At 42.0% G+C, this 23118-nt stretch overlaps 1 protein-coding gene across 11 annotated transcripts in view; it reads right to left on the minus strand.

The window, feature by feature from the left end:
* Positions 1-400: 400 nt before the first annotated feature.
* The window catches only part of BICRAL (BICRA like chromatin remodeling complex associated protein), a 44285-nt gene continuing 21567 nt past the window's right edge, over positions 401-23118 (minus strand). For 5 of the 11 annotated variants that reach the window (XM_061348324.1, XM_061348322.1, XM_061348326.1 and 2 more), the window contains 11 exons: positions 21082-21130; positions 18021-18069; positions 17862-17930; positions 12826-14526; positions 11241-11340; positions 9717-9814; positions 7920-7981; positions 7644-7789; positions 7393-7487; positions 5815-5917; positions 1227-5022 (listed from right to left, as the gene is read on the minus strand). In XM_061348324.1, the coding sequence (XP_061204308.1) occupies positions 4217-5022; positions 5815-5917; positions 7393-7487; positions 7644-7789; positions 7920-7981; positions 9717-9814; positions 11241-11340; positions 12826-14526; positions 17862-17930; positions 18021-18069; positions 21082-21125 (3273 nt within the window). In that variant the 5' untranslated portion in view covers positions 21126-21130 and the 3' untranslated portion in view covers positions 1227-4216. Of the gene's footprint in view, positions 644-1226; positions 5023-5814; positions 5918-7392; positions 7488-7643; positions 7790-7919; positions 7982-9716; positions 9815-11240; positions 11341-12825; positions 14527-17861; positions 17931-18020; positions 18070-18865; positions 18934-21081; positions 21137-23118 lie in introns of those variants that run through there. The other 6 variants (XM_061348327.1, XM_061348329.1, XM_061348320.1 and 3 more) reach the window with 6 other exon arrangements.

Raw genomic sequence — 23118 nt, forward strand, 5'->3', positions numbered from 1 at the left:
AAGAGAAACTTCTCAAAGTTTTCAAATCCCTTACGTACCTTTCCTTGTGCCAAAATTATTCTGGCACTTCTTTTGGACCACTCCTCACAATGAAAGGGGTTCTGACTTCCTGAAGTAAGCTATGTGTTAACAGGCACGCCTGCATCTTCAGAAATCCTGCCCTCAAGGTTGGAATAAACCTAACAATCCCAACCATCAATGTGCTATTGAAAGGCAATTAAAAGCAATACACCATTTTCTTGTAATGGAATGATACCCTGAAGTGAAGACAGCTGCACGGTAAACCGTACATCAAATGTTTCCCAACCCAGAAAGTTTGCCTGGTGATTCTATAGGGACATGAGAGAAACCAATCCAAGCTGTTTAGCCATTGTAACCCAAAAAGAGATCAACATAACACAGGACTGCTTTTATTGTGTTACTGTCTGAATCCGTGTGGGAAGTATTCAAAAGGCATGTTTATTTTGTCTCATTGACAAAATGACAAATACTAACCATGAAGTTTTCTGCCTTTGAACACTGCAGGCCCTAATCCCAGCGGAGAGGCAGTGCACTTCCATCCTTCACTCTCACAGCCTCCGAAAGTAAAGTGGTGATGCTCCAGGCGGAAGAGCTTTACTACAGCAGAACCTCTGCGTGCTTTCTGAAAAATTCAATCACAGCAAGAAAAGGTTCATCACCCCTCAGAAGCAGGAAGCAGCATTACATCCCCAGCAACTGTCATCTTTTCTCACAGCCAAACAAGGACGGAATGGGCAACATGCAACCGCAGGGATCTGTAACCAAATACAAGTGGCACAGCTCTGCAACTTGCAGCACGGATAAGGTGGCTGGGTGACTAACACAACCCCTCTCGTTTCTTCCATCTCCCCCAGGAAAATGATGCCTGTACCTCATGGAAACACGCTAGAGGAGGAGAGCGTGTCACAGCAACCTCACCGTGGCAAGATTCCTAACGGCAAAGGAGCAGGACCACTGGCAATCTGGAGATGAACGTTACTAGATGCAGTTACAAAGCCACGTGAACCAGGTCCTAAGAGGGTATGCTCAGAGAGATTCGTGACGAGTACGAGAAGTTGGCCTATTCAGTATTTTATAACAGGGCTGCATCAGAAAAAGCACAAGAGGAAGAACGTTTTGCAACCGTATGACTTCAACTGAGAACAGTCCTCGTTTGGACATGGAAATACTCGACTTGGTTAAATCAAGACAACCACAGATAGACATGTTTTTCCCAAATCTTTGGCTGTATTGCAATGGTTGTTTCAATTTGTAATCTCCAACTAAACATTTCCTATCCATGGATTAACAATATATTTACTGACTTGTGTCTTTTAACAGTATTTATCCAACATAACAAAATAAACTGCAATTTGTTATACTTCTTTTTTTACAAAACATTTTATAAATATTTTTACAAAATGTATACAAAGCAATTTCAAGTGAGACATACTTTACAAATGAAGGTATTTAAGCAAATAAAGTCCATACCACACTGACAATAAGTGACACATCCTCTGTAAGTGAAGTCAGTCTGTAAGGCCTCCCTAATCTAACAGATAAATTATCCTCCAATCTTCAAAATGAACATCGTTTTCTTAATTGCCAGTTGAAAATTTGTTTTACTATTAGGCAGTATTAAATAACATGGAAATCACAATGCGGATCCAGCAAAATAAGGAAAACATGTTGGAAAGTCATGCACATTCACAAGACTTTGCTGGACGTGAGCCCATATGATTTATAAAGTCATATTTTTCTTTTTTTAAAGCACCACAAAAATACACTTCTTTCATTTACTGCTTCACCACGTACCGGAATTCCTTTAGAACTGGATTCAAAGGAGTGAACAACAGCACACTAATGAATCTAACATGAATCTTGCTCGGATTGTTCAATGGGTTCCTCTCAGAAGTAGTTCAGAGAAATGTGTCTGACCAAATCAACCACGATTACTTCTTGGAATCTGACACTGTCCCCCATCCCCAAATGAGATCCAACAGAAGACACATAGCCTGAGACTTCAATTATGTGTTTGCTGTTGAGAGGCTGGAAACCCCATGTACCCATTTGGAGGTGGCACAAAAAGCAAGTGGATCAAAATCCATGTGCAACTTGACTCTTTTTTGCCTTCTCCCTGTAAAACAAAACTGGAACTAGTTCACATGGAGCTGTGTAACCTCCTGTTTGCTGCCCTAGACAGTTTAGGACGGTTCAGCTTCCAGCACGACCAAATAAAACACACATCAGGATACACAGCCATGAGCGCATTGTTAAAACTAAAAAGGCAATAGGTGAGACTTCTACTGTCAGTTTTGCCAATAAGAAAACAATGCCCGAGAGCCTATTCTATGGACACCTAGCTAAAAATTTAAAACTGGCAATGCTTTCTGTGACCTTGAATAGTTTATACAACACTTGGGAATGTTGGGGTTTAAAAACAGGTACTTAAAATTGGCACGTTTTGTTTTTAAATGGCAATCAGTAACACACAAACCCAGTACTTTCATTCACGTTGAAGGGCAAACGGATTTTAAGGAAGTTCATCTTTCTCACATTGCTTTGGAGATGCGGTTTCCTTTAGTGGTCTGACAGCGGAGTGCAGCTCAAGCCGAGTTGCACTGTAATCTTCTCCTGTCACAAGGATCTAATCCTGCTTTCTCCTGTGCTATTCAGCTGGGCTGAATCACACAACAGCAAAATCTTTTTGTTTTCTTTCCTGGCAATCTGACTGACAACCACAGCTTGTCAATGAGCCTCTCTAACAGGCAAGTTGTGATCAGCAAGTCTGGCAAATGGCTGTTAATTCTTCCAGGAAACTGTGGAGGTGGTCGGGGGGGGGGGGTTGGGGGAGAACGTGAGCATACCTTAGAAACCACAACAGCTAGATCCTCCTGAGCAGACACACGTATTACACGCACGTGACGAGCATCAGCGCACAAAAGCACTCGTGACCAAAGTAAACGAGGAAAAAGCAGCATGGGCAGCAAAAAAAGTCATAGATTAAAATAAATAAATAAAATAGTAAGATTCTATCTTAACAACATGACAGCAAGCCAAATCCAAACCACGCAATGGTCTCCCTTGGCTCTACAAATCTGAGTGAATCATTACACACTCGGCGATATGTTTCAACACTGGGATTGCTGATGGACTTTGGTCTGTACAGCTCTTGATCATGATGACTGCTACGGTGGATGGTTTAACATTCTCTGACAGCAAAAACAAAAAAGCAGAAAAACAAAACACTGGCCTTCAAATTGAATCAGAGTAAGGCTAATGTCCTCTTCAAAGAGAAGCTACAAATACCAGAACAGTTCTCAAAGAAAAGTGCTTTTGACACTTGGTCTAAAACAAAAAAAAACCAACAAATAAAAAAAGAACAGTTATACCACTTCAGAAAGACTCGAGGCTGACTACATCCAATTATAAAATGCAAAATCTTTTCCCCAAGAGTTAACATATGTATGTATTATATATATAAATTCATGGCTCTAGCATGGCCTTATCCTGTACACTTCGCCATTGCCTGGCTTCCATTCTACCTTCCTTAGTCAAGCATTTATTACTTCATATCATGCCACTGTGACTAAGATCATATAATACCATCCCACAGACTAAAGTTACCTACTACAAATATATCAAGTACTAGTTTCTGCTCAGAAAGCAATAGAAAAGCACTTTAACTTATGAAGCCTTGTAAACACACTGATGATACCCTTCCGACTGAAGAATCCTTTAACGCAGATTCATCAGCAAAGCAGATCTTCTGAATAGAGGTACAGTGGGCTTCCCAGAATAACTAAAAACTGGATGACGTGTGGAAGAGAAGGGTAGGGGAGAATTGTTGCTTCCATCACCTTTTAAAAACACTTCCTTAATAAATATATCCTTTCAAATGACTGTGATTGTCAGTATACTACCATGTTACATAGGGCCGAACGACCTGCAACCTTCTGATGTTGCAGTACTGCACGATTACCAAAAGCACTAGCATAGTAATACTTGAAACAGTAAGGCCCTAACAGACTGCATTCTACCAAGGATTAACTTTACTTGGATCTCTCACTGTAACCACAATGAGTATTGCTCTCAAACACCAAACAGAATCTAGTTTAGAAAGGTTAACCTTAAATGCATGTCAGGCTGTACTTGTGGTGTCATTCACATTTGCTTCTGCTAAGAGAAACATCACTTGTCCATGGTACAGGAACTATTAACACTCTAGAATACTATTTACAGCGGCTTCTAAAATAGAGTCAGTTTCTACAACACCTTCACTGTGGTCTGGAATAAATTTTTCCAGGCAGTTTTCCTGTGAAGCAATAGGTGAAAAATTGGGGAATTCTAATTCAACTGAGCCACTACTTGTCGCCTCGTTCTGTGGCTGTCTCCCACCTCTTTTAAGTTCCAAGATGTTTTTAAACGTAGTTTCTAAACTCTTACTGAGCAGTAAGTCTTGCTGGGGTTCACCAGAGCCTTTCCTGTTATCAGGATGTAAAACCTCATTCTTTGGAGAGCTCCTCAGAGTTTTGTCTTGGAGGGAATTATTACACGTTACCTTTGACAAGGACTGAACTGTGTTCCTTGTTATTTTGTTGTGTGTTCCAGGACCGGCTCGTGACACCGTTCTGGACAAGTCTTCAGAACTCAAAGAATTCTCGGTGGACGACTTGGCAAGATCCTTCCCAGCCAGCTTCTCTTCAGAGAGGGCCACGTACTGGCTCTCAGAAGAACAATTAGCTTTCTCAAACTTTAAAGCTTTAGCAAGGCTCTCCGATTTCTTAGTAGAAGCTACTCCTTCTTGTGGTGTCACAACGTTGTTAGGCACTACAGGAAATTTACTGTGATTTGTGGACTCTGCTAAGCTGGATTTTGGTCGGTCTCTGGCTTGGGTTTTGGTAGTCTGACTTCGAGAAGGTAATGCTTTGCTAGGCTGATGGTCACTTTTACTGGACTGTGCTTCTTCAACTGCTTTATCAAATTGTTTGGCGGAACAACAAAAATCAGCCTGGTAACCATCTGGAAAGCAAGCAACAACATTAAATTACCCATACACCAAACTAACAGGCACTCCAGTGTGGCTTCTGAGTATTAAACACAAGTAACACCCAGGACCTACAGATTCGCGCCTTTAAGAGACATACACACGCTTAAGTGTTCTGCTGCATCCAGGGGACACTATCACCAAATTAATCAGCATACTATGCACGTAAAACCTGACTAAGGGCACTTCCCTGCATTCTAAACATGCAAATGTGGTATCTGGAAGACTAACCCTTTCTTCAATCCATCCTCTGAATAGCTTTTAAAATACGCAGAATACACAGAACATGTAAGTAACTGTTATCTTGCACAAATAATGTGTTTCCAGTTGCCACGTTCAACAACAGTCTGGTTAAAAATGATGCCATTTAAGTGGCCATGCCGTTCCAAAAGCAACACCGTGTTAAGATGAGCAAGAGTATTCATGCTTCAGATAGGGGCATTCTTTCTGCCTGCCAGCAAACTCACAGCTTCTTCCTTACTAGAATTGAAACCATACAGGAGTCACGACTACTGGCAAAAGAAACTCAGGAGTATTTCTCTGCTGAACAGGCCAAATATATTTTTTCCCCAAATAACTTCCTTCAACCTTACAGCGTCTCTAAACTATTGACTCGGGGAGCAGTTAAAATTTCATTTGCAACTGCTTATGCAGTATTTCAGCTACTGGAATCCCTAGCGATCAGTGCCTCACTGTGGCCACAACTATTTGTAAGCACCCCATACTCAGGCTGCTTTCGTCTGGTTCACAAGTGAACCATTACCTACCAGGATCCACATGTGCAAGACGCTTATCCCGGGTCAGAGATGCCCTTTCTTCCTGGTTAAACATCCTGTCAATCATAACCATTTCTGCAGAGGGATTTATCCGCTGCAGAGAAGGGGATAAATCTGTAGTCACTCATATGTCAGTACCAAATCAAAACATTTACAGTTTAGTTTCTTCTTCAGGGAAAAAGAAATGTTCTATCATTAAAGAGATGAGGAGAATGTTCACAATTCCACAGCATCCTCAACAACCCTGACCGTGATCCCAGCTGCTACTGAAACTCAACCGTACATGACTATTCCCATTTCATGGCACACTGTATCTGTTGCAAGATAGTAAACCAGGGAATTATTGTTCCAATTTTAAGAACTGTATCTTTTCAGGACCAAGTATGTTCACCACTGCACACCACAGTCTCTTACAGCACACAGTATCTTTCTCTTTTAGAGAGAGATCTTGCAATGGGATCTTGCAGAGAAAATCTTGCAATGGGACCAGCCTATCATCTTGTTTCTTCTCTGCGCTTTGTCTTCCATCCTTTTAACTAGTTGGTACCAAGTTGCGTTTTGCCTTCAAACCAGGTGAATCCATCCATCACAAAGTTACTGGCTATGAACTCAAGCAACTAGATCCAAACCTGAACACACTGTGATAGAACCTCTTCAAAATGACTGAATGGGATTTACCGTACAAGATACCAGATGTTAAAAGAACAGATTTTAACCTCCATCCCTGCTTTACACCTGCAACTACTTGCAAGTATTTAATGGCTGGTATCTTTTAATGGCACTGCTAGATTCCAAACTGACATTAATGCTAACACTTGTATTACATGTTCCTGTCTCTAAAGCAGAGTGATTTAAATGCCTATTATAATCTAATTCAAAAATGTTCCAGGCTTGACAACTAACATGCCTAAAGCCACAATGGTATTTCCTGATCCTTGAAAATATATTCTTAAGAGTAACTTCTGTCAGTTTTGGTTTTACCTCATGCTTGGGACTGTGAAAGTGCTTTAAACCAGATGCATTCCTTATGAAAAATGTAGGCTCCACCTAGCTTCTAAGGAGAAGTAATGACTGCCTAAATTGTAATACGATTTAGCTCCAATTAGAATATGGCTGCAGGCATCTGAATGGAGATTTTCAACATTCTTTCAGGCTCTGTCACCTACAGAAATATAGAGAAATAGCCTGCCTGGCTACCAGAAGCTGTTAAGTGCAAGAGGAAAGGGTAAGCAACCAAGAAGTTTATGTGACTGCAACGTCTATGGAACTTATATAAACAGCACCCTTCCTAGGGCAGCATGTGAAATACAAACTCAACCCATTTCACTGATTTTAAGATGTGTTCAGACACTTCAAAACGCAGCTTGGCCAGTGAGACTGCTGGTGCAATAACAAGTACACTGGCTACATATATATCTAAAACCTTTCTGCATATTCATCACCTTCCTAAGGTGATAAATAGTAACAACATGAATTGTAATGCCAGCTTTCACCTTCCTTTAGGTATATTCTTTTTAACAAACTGAATCACACCCTATAAACACAATGTACCTGGGTTACACCACTTACCATCGCATCTTCTATAAGCAAACACCTGTATTTGTTCAGCATAGCCTGTGTCCTCTTCAGAAGCTGTGTAGCTACAGTTTCAAACTCAGTGTCCACTAGAAAGACAAGAATATACTTTCAAACACTGCTCTTCAGCAGCCTGCACAAAATTCAACATGTGCCCTTTCTCATTCCTTCAACTTGCACAAATAATCCTCTCCACAGACTGCTTACAAACCTAGCACCTATTTTTAGAGGAAAAAAAAAATTACCTTTTCTCAAGTCTTCCTCTGTTGGCAGCGATCCCTGGTACACATGGTATGAAAGGAGTCTCTGAACTGCATCATTGAATGATCTGAACTGGCTTTTATCTGGTGTCACAGCATGTATCTGATCCTTCTGTAACTGCTGGAGGATACTAGAAGGGAGATTAGTGATACACAATTAACACATACTCTTAACAGAAGTCTACACATTGACAAAAACTACCAAGAAATGAAGGTTAAAGGAAACATCTGCAATAAAATTACTGAAGAAGGGTGACTTACAAAGCTTCTTTAGTTAACTGCTTAGCAGCAGGCCTTTTCTGTCCAACCAAATGACCGTCCACCTGAATTCAAAATAGAAAACAAATTACAATGCATCCCCTCCTTTGCAAACCCTAAGTTTCAGCACGGATTTCTGCCAATGATCACCAATAACAAACTGTAACCACCACAGAAGCATAAACACTTTCAACTCTCTCCTGGTTTGCTAGGGCACTGTATCCATGAAACAGGGAAGTCACTTCTCTTCCACAAACCAAAGGTCTGTAACGTTGTTTGTAGGCAAGTTCCACAGCAGTGCATGTACATGCTTCACTAGGAAAGAGGCTGGTTATGAAATTTAGCAGGTGAAAAGGTACAACTAAGAACTTCTCCAAAGAGATCTGCTCTGAAGAACTGTCTCTGCATTTCTCAGCTGATTTCTGTTGCCTGGTTTTCATGGATTAGAGTACCTGTCAGGAAAGCAGGCTAAGGCTGGGAACTTGAATCCTCACAAGCTGTGGAGGCTGGGTAGGGGCGAAAGCGGTTCTAGGAATTCTGTTCCAGTGTCAATGCTACAGATACACCTATCAGGCAGACCTGGATCATTTTCTCCTTTCCTCAGACGTTTATTAAGCCAAGGTTTTTCAAAGGAACACTGTCCTAAGAGGTGAGGCTCTCTAATATGGCAAAGGCTCGTGTTCCTACTATATGAGAGCCATTACTGCTATCCAAGTATTCTCCTAAAGCTGCCATTCTGGAACAGAGTCTTTGGCTAATGCAAAGCTTTGTTTTAGTCAAAGCTAGTCTTACCAATGAAATTGGTCACAGAGCTACTTAGGATTTAAAAGAGAACTGCATGGAAGCTCTTTTGGACATGTTTACAAGCAACAAAAAAGCGTTGTGGCACAGAGCATCCTTCTTAGCAAAACAGGATAGCATGAAGCAGACACACGGTAGTGGTACTTGCTGGCCCAAAAGCCTCAAGCTTCAGAGTGTAAGACATATTCACTATCACAGGAGAATGAACATCTAACCAACAATTACGAAACAGGCTGAACTCTGAACTGAGTACTACTCTATCTTCTGCCCTACTTGTTTTGCTAGTAAGAAAAGGAAAACATTCATGTCAAACTACACTGACCAAGATATTTACAGCAAGGAACAAAAATTCTAAATCAGATCCTCATTTTCGTCCATGATTTCGTAGTTCCACCCACCACAAACCCCACATTCTCAAGCCTACATCCAACCCTACTCAGTCCATGAAGGTAACAACTCTCTTCCCTCCCAAAGCTCCCGTATTCCCTCTCTAAAAGGGCTGCCTCTCCTTCCACCCCCAAACCCTGGCTGGAGTGTTTCATTTTTGTACAGAAGTGCCACATACAGGAGAATCTGTGGTGGTAAAAGAGATGACAATGCAGTAAAAAGTAAACCAGACAAAGACCAGATGGACTTTTCCTGCTACTTTTCACAACCCACCCCTTCCCAACAGCTAGAGAACAACCATGTTGTAAGAAGTCATAAGAGCAGGTCTAACTTCTGTCCAACTTAATGACGAATTACTCCAGCATACAAACATCTCTTCAGGAAGCAGGGCAGTCAGAATCCACTGACTGAATTACATCTCAAAGCAGTATGCAGAGTTATCAATCTGCAGAATACTCAGTGTTCATTAGATCAAGGGAGAATGTCACAAGCTTGGGTGACTTCATATACTCTAAACAACAACCGCAAGGACTCCTAGATGGCCTTGAAACATCCCTAACAGCACTAGAGTTTTAAGTCAAAGGAAAGCATATAAATAGAAGTATTCTCTACCTGTACGCTCTGTTGAACTGATGATGATCCTATTACTTTTTCCTGTGGCTGTGCTGTTCCTAGAGGCTGCTGCACAATTTTTCCTCCAGAGTCCTGTCCTATAAAAGATATGGTAAAAACACTCTGTCATCCTAAGCAGGACCACAGTAATTTCACGTACCTATCCTGATCATTTTACTTGAGTTTTAGTAGAAAGAGACATGTCTTGTGCTTAAAAGCATTAGTGCAACTACCCTGGAGAGAAACTGGCTCATAAAAATGAAACAGGACTGGTATTTTCTGCTGCAAACTACAAAAATCCTCACATATAAATCATCCTCATCCACAGTACCGCAATGTAAAAAGCAATTCAAGTACCAAAAGTAGAGCATCCCAATGATTTACTGAAAATCATACACTGCATTTCATCAAGCTTTTCAATACTAGCCCTCTCTCAAGCATATAAATGCAGTTTGTCTAGAGCTTTTTGGGAGCTTGGGTTTTTTCCTCTAGATTTTCTAGACAGATTGCCAGACTTTCTTCAACTGCCTTACCCAGGAATTCAAACAGCATCTTACCAGGCACGCCATGTCACAACCAACAGAAACTTTTCTCTCCCCAAAAACCCCATACTGTGCTGATTGTACAGAACTGCCTGGTCAGCTTACACAAACAGTACAGAACGAAAGATAAGCTTATGGGACCTTACTCAAAAGGGTTACTTATATACACACAGAAGATGAAGGCTACTGCATTCTTCTGCTTACTTTTAACATACTGGTTTTGTGTAGGTTAGATAGAAGGAAGAAGTCCCTGGCACAGGGTGCCCAGAGAAGCTGTGGCTGCCCCATCCCTGGCAGTGTTCAAGGCCAGGTTGGACACAGGGGCTTGGAGCAAGCTGCTCTAGTGGAAGGTGTCCCTCCCCATGGCAGGGGGTTGGAACTGGATGAGCTTTAAGGTCCCTTCCAACCCAAACCATTCTGTGATTCTATGCTCTTTTAGTAGCATGGTGCTGCTTGAAAAGGCCAGTATTTTGCCAGGAACAAAGCACTAAGTAGCCTAACTGAATACGACCCAGTCAGTAATAAATCAAGTGATGACAAGGCTGTGCAGAGCCTTGCAATCCTGCTTGGCTTTCCTCTGTATCTAAAGCAGGCATCACAAGAGAGGCTCTAGGAGCTTCATAGCATTTTTAAGCAGATGTCCAGATTTTGGAAACTAATGATTTCTGTTTCCCTAAGCTGAAAAAACTAAGAAAAATGAAAGAAGGTGCAATTTGGGATTTAACAGAGGGGAAAATGATTGATTATAGAAATCAACCTTTCACCCTACAAAATGAAGGGCCCTGGTTGGGAAAAAGAAAAGCACACGTTCAATACTGAAAAATGCAGCTTAAAAGGAAATGTAGTCTAAAAAGAAAGCTGGGATAACCTCTAGGACCCTGCCAGCATGAGCCAGCAATGCAAGTCTGACACACTGAAGAACCACCTATTTCTGTTGCTGGGGAAGGTAAAAGAAAATGATTTTAAAAAGACCTTAGTTGACCTGATAGTGTGTTGCTCAGGAGACTCGTTAGCTGAGGCTGTCTCAAATTATCTTGTGTCTTCGATGCAGAAACTGGTGACGTCTGGTTCAGAGATTTCTTCTGTGCCACAGACATCAGGGGAAAAAAAGAAGTCAGATATTTACTGAGAGCTTTAACAAAGAGAGCAAAAGGCAAAAAAGGCAACTAAAATTCAGCTCTACGCATGCTTTTGCAACCTCAGGCTCCTAAGTGGTGACATTTCAGGCATCCCATTTCCTTTTATGTTCAAGAATTTGATGAAGTGAATCAGGGAGGAACATAAATGCCGCTGAAAGTGCAAATCTACACCAGTTCCATCCCAGAAGATCCATGAATTACCACTAAGTTGGTAAAAGCTCAGCTTTTGAGATTCTCAGAACTGCAAGATGACTAAATAACCTGTCGCACAACTAAAAATACACAGTGGCACAAGCCATCCAGTGTGTAGGGACCAAATGATACACAGCTTATGTACACTACAGTATAACATTTAAAATGCCAAGTACAAACAGACTAAAATGGTTTTGGTTAACAGTAGAAATTGTACTCTCTGGTTCCCATTTTCAGCTCATCTCTTACAGCAGTAAGAAACAGTTTGCTTTTGTAACTGCTGGAACTTACTGACCCAGCACATACCCTATAGATAGGAAGGTCAGATGGGCCTGAAATAACTCATGTGCAAACAAAGCATTACAACTTGCACTAGCAGTTTGGGCCAGGAATAAAAATGTAGTTCTACAACATGTTCTAAATACACTTTATTTTCTAAGATATGTTATTTCATTGCCCATTTCGGTCTTGGTTAAAAAAATCCATTAGACCTTTGGGAAAACAGAAAAACCCAAGATAATCAGTGCAAATGCACTCTGAGACAGTTCTTATCAGTATTTTGTAATGACAACGAGGGGAAAAAAAGGCAGAAAAAGGACAGAAATGGAGTTAAGTGTGTGGTAAATTAACCTGGGCTGAACATACAGCTGCACCCACTGGGCGAAAACAGCCCAGTTCTCACCTTTAGAGTACATTCAGGAAGCTTTGTCCATTATTACTAAGTAAATCTCTTCTTAAAGTATTTTTTAACTGTTATGTTTCACAAACTGCTTTAAAAGGTATTTCCTTTTAGGGATTCTAAGGAACAAATCTTAAAACCCAGGCTTTTTCATGAGGCCAAAAGACTTCTAAGTGCTCAGAATGTACTCAAGCCTTCACATCTAGCTCTCCAGTTAAGATTTTCAGGGGAGCTCACAGGGTAACGCTAGAGCATCCATTCCTTTAAATGGAAGCAGAAATAGACCAGTGCTGTGCAGTTCTGAAAATACAACTATAAATCACCACAAAATCTTCCGCACTAATGGAAGCGACAGACTCATCCACTCAGTGACGTTAGGAAATACTGAGTGAAATCATGTCTCCGGCTCACAGTAATGTTCAGCAGTTCCACAGTAACACCACAAACTAGCAAAATTCATATTCTCTGTGTTAATACCAACTTGGATCCTTTGTTAGCCAGGTTTTAGCACAGCTCAGAAGCATTGCTTTGGTTACATTCTCAAGCATCTTTCATACCTGACCAAAAGCAAACTGCTGCTGTGTTACTCCCACCGACGTGTGACTGAAGGTGCTGACAGATTTGGAAGAGGACGCTGGAAGACGATGCGATGCACTGATGGGAACTTGAGTTCTGCTCTGTGTGAGCTGATCTCCAGTGAAGTTTCCTCCTGATGCGACAGACTGAACTGATGCTCCCAAGCTAGGATGTACTGACCCAGAAGAACTTGCAACAGCAAATCGGCTCGAAGCTGACATGTTGGAGACTGCAGACTGCCCGGGGGACATCGTGGTAAAACTCGATCTACCTTGAGAAACATTAGCTTGACTGGGTGACAAGTGCAACACGGTTGGCGATGCCTGCTGCAGGGGTACCTGTCCACCCACAATCTGTGAGGTTCCGTGATTGACTATGACATGGTTTCCAGGAGCTGTGAATGTCTGGCCGGAAACAAGCTGAACAGCCGTGTTATGATTATTCAGTATCTGCCCTGAATACGACTGGTTGGCTCTTAGCATGTTTGTAGAGTTCCTGTTGAGCATTACATGCTCAGCAGACACTTGGCTAGGAACCAGCTGGGAAGGCTGAGTCTGAAGAAGTTGTCCATTTATGGCCTGGACGTGATGAACTGAATTAGAATTAACAGACAAACTTGTAGGTATGAGGAACTGGTTCTGAGGTGCATGAGGCTGTCCCATAGGAGAATGGATAACAATACTACCTCCAGCATTGCTGACTGTCTGAGGTGTAACTGATTTCCTTGTGTTCTGTTGGTTAACAATATTAACAGACATATGAGGACCAACTACTGAACTCTGAGGTGAGTTTGCAGAAGCAAACGGAATCCCTTGCTGTATGTGATGCTGCTGTATTCCCAAGTTATTCACATTGTAAGCAGTCTGCTGACCCATCTGGACAGGCTTTGGTTGGATATTAACAGGTACTTTGTTAGAGTTTGGTGCCAAACCCCTTTGAATGATGATATTATGGACAGGCAACGATGTCTGAAAATTTGTGCTGTTAAATGGAACAGTTACAGGTTGTGCTACTGGACTTGAATTCGAGTTACCAAACAGCGAATTACCATTTGGGGTTTGTCTATGAACCAAGAGGCCACTACTCATGTTTGCAGGTGTTTGCTGACCATTGCCTTTCAGTATGATCTGAGATCCATCAAGGTTATTAATGGTCATCATGGAAGGCTGATTACTGAATGAACCAATTAGCTGGATCTGCCCAGAGCCACTGATCTGGCTGCTATTAGACAAATGCTGGCTGGGAACACTAATTCCGACATGTTGCATAAAGCCATGTTGCACACCAACTGTATTGCTTGCAAAAGATGCTCCAACAGGTTGCTGTACCACTTGAGTAACTCCTATAGGTTGCAACGTCTGACCTGAGTAATTAGAAACATTAGAAGCCTGAGTAAAGGATGCTGATGAAGAAGGATGAAGCTGAGCTTGTGCAAACTGTTGGCTGGAACCTACACTGGCATCCAAATATGCCTCTTCTGCCAAAGTCTGTTCAGTAATATTGGCCTCCTGCAAGGACTTCTGAAGAATATCAAAAGGCTGATCCTCAGTAAGATCAGGTAAAGGAGAAGATACAAGTTCATCTTCAAGAAACTGAAGGCTACTGGACAGCTGCAGTCCATCACTAGGCCCCTCTCCAAGCTGACTGCTTACACTTTTCACAGACGACTTAGGATCAGTGTTCTGAAATGTAAAACAAGAAACACATCATTGCAGAAACCCCAAGCTCTACCCTGTTTCCTCATTAAGCTTCTTTTCACGCAGACAAACCTTTTTCTTTGCCTAGTATGTACACAAGATAACGTTCACCCTAGACACCGGGCCAGCATAACCATGTGTGTCACATCCCACCCATGCCCTCATACCAAACTGCTGGAGACACTCCACTCTTTCCACTTCCCCCATCTCCACAGCAATCAGCACTGCATCTGCCCTGTTTCAAGAGGGTATGATATGCTCCTTAAGTGCCATTTACCCTTCCTCAAGCTGAGCACCGTATGGACAAAACGGAAGAAGAAAGGAGAAAGGAGAAGACCTCCACTGTAACTCAATTTTGGGCAAGGTTTCAGCAGTCGCAGGATAAAGGCAGGAGAAAGCTGTTCTTTCACTGTCTTTCCCTGTCACATGAGATCCATCTCCTAAATGCTACCAATATTTGTGGCGATCCCAGGCACAGCTACAGGTTGGGTGGAAACGCGATTCAGAGCAGCCTTACAGAAGACTTGGGGGTGTTGGTCGATGACAAAGTGAATATGAGCCGCTTCAGTGTGCACTTAAGCCCAGAAACCACCCATGTGCTGGGCTGCATCAAAAGCATGACCAGCAGGTCAAAGGAGATGATCCTGTCCCTGTGCTTAGCACTCATGAGACGCCACTTGCAGCACTGTGTGCAGAGCTGGTGTCCTCAGCATAAGGACACGGAGATGCTGGAGCAAGTCCAGAGGAGGCTACCAGAATGATCAAGGACTGCAGCACTTCCCATATACAGACAGGCTGAGAACACTGGGGTTGTTCAGCCTGGAGAAGCTGCGTGGAGACCTCAGAGCAGCTTCCAGTGTCTGAAGGGGGCTGCAAGGATGCTGGAGAGGGACTCTGCATCAGGGACTGCAGCAACAGGAGAAGGGGTGATGGGTTCAAACTGAAACAGGGCAAGTTCAGGTTAGATCTAAGGCAGAAGCTCTTCCCTGTGAGGGTGCTGAGGTGCTGGCACAGGGTGCCCAGAGAAGCTGTGGCTGCCCCATCCCTGGCAGTGCTCAAGCCCAGGTTGGACACAGGGGCTTGGATTAACCTGCTCTAGTGGAAGGTGTCCCTGTCCATGGCAGGGCCTTGTAACTGGACAATCTTTAGGTTCTTTCCAATCCAAACTATACTGTGATTCTATGATTTCTAGCCACGCAGTGCAAACTGGTCATCTTTTCATGAAGTTAAGGAATTATGCTAATCCTTTGTTTAGAAAAATCTTAGAAACAAAGCAGTAAGAAAAACACTGCTACAGACCTGGTAGTTTATGCCAGTAAAAAACTGCAGACAACTACAAACACTGAAACTACAGCGAATATTGTAGTGGCACCAAATCTACATCTGCAAATACTGGGCTACAGAAAATCAGAACTAGGCCACATGATTCTGGCCTATTTTCAGTGAGTTTTCCCTAAAAATCTATGTCCAGAAACTCTAAACAAGTATCAGATTTCTACAGGTGAAATAATGAATTTAAATGTGTAATGTTAGCAGCAATAGTTTTAAGTTAGACGAAGAACACCTTTTCAAACTGCAAAAATCACGCAGCAATTAGTCAAAACCATCCAGTTTCTTTTTAGACCAGGATAAATGCAAAATGCGGGTGTGAAATTAGCTGTCACATTCATACTCCAACCCTTCATTGCTTGAAGGTCATGGATGTTTTACAGCATCACAGAACGGTTTGTGTTGCAAGGGACCTTAAAGCTCATCCAGTTCCAACCCCTGCCACAGGCAGGGACACCTTCCACTAGAGCAGCTTGCTCTAAGCCCCTGTGTCCAACCTGGCCTTGAGCACTGCCAGGGATGGGGCAGTCACAGCTTCTCTGGGCACCCTGTGCCAGCGCCTCAGCACCCTCACAGGGAAGAGCTTCTGCCTGAGCTCATCTGTATCCACTCCTGTCAGTTTAAAACCATTACCTTTTTCACCTCATACAGTGTGAAGATGCTGCAAGCTGTAATCATCACATGCAATAACATCCTCCCGTTTTCAGTTCTCCAAGCATATTTAGTCAGTATTTTACCCCAATCTGTTTCAGAATCATCCTATGTATTTTTAAATGAAACTTCACTCATGTTTTAATTATTAAAATACACTTCTTAAATATTTTCAAAACGTAATTAAAAATTACAATAAAACTTTTTTACATTTTTGCTAACAGAAGGAATTAAAACTAGAACTGAAATCTCTCAATGTCTGCACATGAACACCCAAAATTACAGATCAGGTTCTCAACTGTCCCTAGCTACCATCGGGCAGAGTAAGAAGAAATCACTCACTAGGGCTCAATTAGGACTCACAACTGTCAGCTTCCTGTGCAGAACTCCCTACTGCATCTGTAACTTGTCTCCAGTGACAATGACCAATCTGGAATCTTTCATAACTGTGCAATTCAGTGGGTTCCATTTAACACTATTCCAGCTAGTACCAACAATACAACTATTACTACTAACAATCACTGTAATAATAAATAGGATTACATGCAATCAAGATTAATAGTTTGAAACTCTCCCACTGGAATGACAAATCCCACGTTTCACTCCCTGCTCCCAGGACTGTTTCACATCCAAAACCAATTTTATGTGCACCAACTGGAAGCAGGGCCCCTCCAAGTTTGATCTGTATCACTGCTGCCCAGATTCACAACAGCCACCCATAACACCAGACAGATTTCAACAAGAAATGAGTGCTTCTGCAACTTCATGTACCTGCTTACCAAGAGTCTTATTTGTGCTGACTCTATACTCCGCTCTTTTAATCTGTACTACCACAACAGGAAGGTGGAAGCAGTCACTAAGTAAAGCTGGGTAACAGGGCAATGCCTATGGAAGCCTCTCATGAGGTTTATAACAGAGACTGATGACTGCCCAAGGAAACAAACCTGGACTCACTAAAGGGGGTAAACAATCAGTTTGAGATGGCTGGGATCAGGGCCAGGGAGGAAGAGTGGACGGACACTGCTTTCTTGTCCTTCAGTCAGCAACAACTTCACCTTCTGCATAGAGTTATACCTGTGAGTATTTACACTGCTGAGCAAGCTGCTTTACAGACTGACAAGGCCCAATAACGCAGCATCTTTCAATCAATTCCCCACTGAAAACCCAATGAAATACTTCAACATCAACAGCAGGAGATGGTTCTATGCTAGAATTCAGAATTTACATATGAAAAAGGTCAAAATCCACATCTAATTCATTCCATTTTCTAAAAGCCAAGTAAAGCCATATCAGAAACCTGCAATCTCAACACAAGTATTACTTATCTCCTGAGCACTTACATTGGAGTTGGCAAAAATGGAATTTGAGTTGGCTACAGAATATTCTGCATTAGTCAAGTCTTCATTGCTCTGGCAAAAAAAAAAAAAACAAAAATCATGATTAAAAGTCATATACTCATTGAAGCTTATGTATGTCTAACACACAGGAATGCTACTTACAGATTTAGTGCTAGGCCCATGGAGGAAGTAATTCAGTGCCTGTGGGTCCCTTAAGGGAAGAAAAAGAAACAAAACATAAAAGTTACCCCTTTTAGGAAGCTCCTTCTAGGAGTGAGGCAAATTTAACTAAAATACTGTATCCAGATAGATCAGGTTTACGGTAAAAACAGGGTGCAGTGACTGCAACACGAAGCTGAAAGTTTGTATCATGGGAGGATCTGCGTTTCTCTACCAGCACAGTTGGCAGATGCTGACCCAATCTGTATCTCAAGCAATAAACTATGTCCATCACAAAATCTCTGGTGCATTCTACTTTACTTCCCTCTATGAGGGTATTACTCGTATTCTCTTCAAACACATGGTATGACTGCATAGAGCACAAAACCTAAGGAAAATGTTGCCAGCAAATAACATGAGAACTAAACCAGGCACCTTCTCTTCTAGAGAGATGAACCAGAATGCCCTTTTAGCTACTAAGTCAATAGTGTATTTACAGACCTGACTCTTGAACACGTTTTCTGCCACCCATAATGTAAGTTAACAAGCTTAAATCAGCCACAAAAATAACTGATTAAATACTGGGAAATACAATTTCAGGGTATTTCATTAGCTTAGCACTATCAGTGAACAAAACTCAGCTCTAGGATGTGGTCTGACAGAATGAGTCAGGGAAATTCAAACCAAAAGACAATAATGTAACTGTACATACAAACCAAACCAAAAAACATTGAAAGGTTGTGTTACATGGGATTATATTAATACAACAGTAACACAGCATTTCCCAACATGTCCATTAGCATGAAGAGTGAAGTTACATGGATTTTTTAATTTTAAAACATCCTCACTGATTAACAAGTAACACTAAACCCATTTTTGAGACGCAGGAGATACTCATCATCCTGCAGCAGGACAAGGGGTGACAGCTTTAAACTAAAACAGGGGAGATTCAGGCTGGATGTGAGGAAAAACTTCTTTACAATGAGGGCGTGAAACACTGGCACAGGCTGCCCAGAGAGGTGCTGGATGCCCCATCCCTGAAGACATTCAAGGCCAGGCTGGATCTAAATGAACCTGATCTAAATGAACCTGATCTAAATGAAGACGTCCCTGCTCATTACAGGGGGTTGGAACTAGATGGGCTTTGGAGGTTCTTTCAAACCCAAACTATTCTGTGGTTCCGTGAGTCTCATGTAAATAAAGTATGGATTTAAATCATTCTCTACTCTCTTCAAGAGCGTAGACAATAAACTTGGAACAAGTTAAAGATATTTCAGATTTATAACCAGTCTTCTGAAAGCATAAATACACCTCTATTCCTCTTTTATATATTTTATAAACAAGCTGCATTCGTGTGTTTACAAAAGATGTGTTAGTACTTGGCAGGGACTTCATGGTACAATCATGCTTACAACATAGAAGTGGTTACGTGCATTTTTAAGTAAAAATGTCATTTTCATTGTAGATTACACTGAACTTCAAGAATAAAGGAAGCTAGAACTTGATCTCATATAGGGTCTATCATGCTTATGCTTCATGGGTTTAAACTTAACCAGGGGAGATTCATGTTAGATCTAAGGCAGAAGCTCTTCCCTGTGAGGGTGCTGAGGTGCTGGCACAGGGTGCCCAGAGAAGCTGTGGCTTCCCCCATCCCTGGCAGTGCTCAAGGCCAGGTTGGACACAGGTGCTTGGAGCAAGCTGCTCCAGTGGAAGGTGTCCCTGCCCGTGGCAGGTGTTGGAACTGGATGAGCTTTAAGGTCCTTTCCAATACAAAACAGTCTAGGATTCTATGATTCTATGCTTACAAGCTTTATCAATAAAAGAACCAGGCTGTTTAATATTAATCATACTCACTGGCTTTAAGATAATGGAAACTGCAATTAAAACTGAAGAACATTTCTTCACCTTAAATGCTGTCTTTGGTAAGGAAAGAATTTTAGAAGGCACTTGCCAAAACCAAAGATCAGGTATAAAAAAAATGCTGGTTTCCAGTTCTCTGGATACTTAAGACAGTAACTGCTGCCAGCAGCAGGAAGGACACTGTAATTTCTCACACAAACACTCATCTGTATAGAGAGCACTTAATTTTCTGTACCACCTGTGAACTTGTACCAGGATCCTCATGATTCATGCTCATGACAGAGCACTTCATTGTCCCATGCAGTCAATTATCACCTTTATGTTCCAAGCAGGATGTGGCTTTCACACAGCTACCATCAGTGATCTTGCACAGTCCACCTCAGAGAACAGAACTGTGAGCCATGACTGGCAAGGCTTTGCTAACAGCATCAACCGAGCAACCCCCCCAATATGAGAGCAGCCACTGTTGTGATACTTGGGGTTTTCTGAAGTGATAGCTCTCACTGGTTTCGCTGGAAGCTTTGAGTGCATGAGGAAGGTAAAGGCCTATTTATTTACTACATTTAAGACAGCAAAATATTCTTATATGCAACCAAGTTGATCTTTTAGCAGCTGCTCCAAGACTGATGTCCAACTCATTTCAGGCACAGCTTGAATAAAGTGTCATATATGAAGTGTTCAATTTTCTCCTGATGTTTTTACTGCATTATAGCATATTATCTGTTCTTGAATATTGACACCAATGTTAGTAGCCAAAGGAAGGGAACTTGTCACACATAATTCACAAATATTTTGCTCATGTTTTAGCAATCCTCATCATTTTTGAGGTCCCCATATGGAATTAAAAACCTCTAAATAAATCTGTTCTGGAAATAATGAAACAACAAACACACGCACACCCAACAAGCCAGGACCACTCAAAATTCCTAACTTGATTTTAGGAAAGTCGCTTTGAGAAAACTGCTGATAAATCCAACCTCCATGCTCATTCCCTAGCCCCTCCTGCGGAGAATGCCTGCAAGTGGACTGTCAGCTAGTAGTACAGACTGGGATTGAAGGCTTTGTGATACACACATCTCCACGTGGAGACAAAGTGTAGCTGCTTATTTCATTTGCAGGACACCCACTCCTGAGACAACACTGAGACAGAATCACCTTCTGCTTTTCCCAACTTTTTTGAAATCATTGCTTAAGGAAAACTTACCCAATAAGATCAAGGAGACAGGATTCATCGTCGTCATCATCCATGACAACTAGAACAAGAAGGGAGAGGAGGGATATTTGACACTTTATCAGACAAAAGATCACCTTCAGCAACAAAATCAATTCAGACCAAGTATTTATTAAATTATTTCTGAAGTTGACAGGTCTCTCCTACTGGCAAAGTTCTTAAACCTTCTCAACAAGACTCAGAAGTGAACTTGTGATAAGTAGTAGAGAGTTTTGAACCTTTTACCCATGGTGGGCTTCATCTGCATTAGCCAAGCTGAACATAAGCAGCCATTCACTGGGTGCAGAGTATTTTTAGCCTCACAGTAGCATGAAAACCAACACTTTAACGCACTGCATACTCCATCAGGTGCTGCCTCTGCAAACACATTCCATCACTGCTCTTTCAAAGCTTCCATTTGCATATCCTGGTTCTCCCATTCACTTTAACTCTCACAATGTCATCTGAGACTCTACCTTCTCCCTTTTCTCTGTCAACAACTCCCAGGACCACTTTATCCTCCCTTTTTATCTCTGTAAAGATCCCATCTAACCCACCAGTTCAATTAACAACTGCTGCCAGCATTTCCTAAACCTTTTGGTACCCTGTTTTCTATTTAGTTATCCAGTTTCATCTTCAGAGTATCTTCTAATCACATGAAATTGGCCACTGTGCATTCCATGCTTGGGTTTTTCCTCATTTTCTCTTTAACAGTCTGCTATCACATTTATCCCTTAAACTTACTAATACAGTTTGAGCTTTAATTCATTCTCTACCATCTCCTGCTTCTTGCCAAACAGAAACTTACTCTCCCTGACCAGACTGACAAGAGCCACTCTGCAGGTTCTCCTGCATACACATCTCCAGTATGATGAAGGGACTGGAGCATCAGTCATACAAGAGGCTGAGAGCACCAGGGCTGTTCTCCCTGGGGAGCAGCAGGCTTTGGGGGAATACTCTCTGTGTGTATAAACACCTGGTAGGAGGCTGTAAAGAACACCGAGCCAAACTCTTCCCAGTGGTATCCAGTGAATGAATAAGAGGAACAAACCAAACCAACAACAACAAAACATACATTTAAATAGACGAAAAAACATTTGCTTGTGGTTTGTTTTTTCCTTTACTCTGAGAGTAGTCAAATATCAGCACAGGTTTTCCAGAAAGGTTAGGGAGTCTTCTTCCCTGCTGATACCCAGAACCCAGCTGGACCTTAGCAGCGGCTCTGGCTAGGCCTGCTGGGGACAGGATGCTGGATGAGGTGATTCCCAGACCTCCCTACCTCAGCTGCCCTGTGATTCTGTAACCTCTTTCCTGAAGCTTTCCTGGACTCCACTAATTCTGAAATTAGTTTATACTTCAGCCTAGCAGAGGGTACCCTGTCCTCCACACTGCATAGCCTCATTCAACTGTTTTCCTTCGGACTCCCGTGCTCTAGTTTACATCAGGGGTGAAGCAGAACCAGAGCATGCATCACTGTAAGGATCCCTCAGTTTGACCTCTCTGGGAAAAGAGGAACATAAAGCACAGCTACAGAGAACTACCTCAGATCCCAACAACATCAGCATTCGGGAGGTGACCAAACATCCTAAGGAAATTATTCTCCCATGATTCAGTATTATATTGCTCACTGCTGGATACAGCCACCAGCATGAGCACTGATCTTACAACCTCATGCTAAGCAAGTAACAACATTCTATGTTACAAAATCTAAATGTGCAACAGCAAGAACAAATGAGTAAGTGCTTAGCATTAAGCAACAAGCACTCTGCTTTAACTGCACTGTTAGCACAGCTTACAGAAAGCTGTGATCTCCTCTAAGAGCTAAGCAGCACACCCACCTCCAGAGCAAGGTTACAAGCTCCAACCTAACCAGAAGTAAAAATCAGCTCTATAGAAAGTGAACATGATCTTCGTTGTCATGCTGCAAGCCTACTGTTGCAAATCCCATCCCATGTGTCTATGGCAGTACTAACATTATGACTCAAAATTAACACATCTTTGCTTTACCAAACCAAATATTCTCTGTGATTA

Source organism: Neopsephotus bourkii, unplaced genomic scaffold (genome assembly GCF_033783945.1).
Source record: "Neopsephotus bourkii isolate Nb327-2 ecotype Australia unplaced genomic scaffold, CSIRO-AGI_Nbou_v1 NB_354, whole genome shotgun sequence".
Classification (NCBI taxonomy): Eukaryota; Metazoa; Chordata; class Aves; order Psittaciformes; family Psittacidae; genus Neopsephotus; species Neopsephotus bourkii.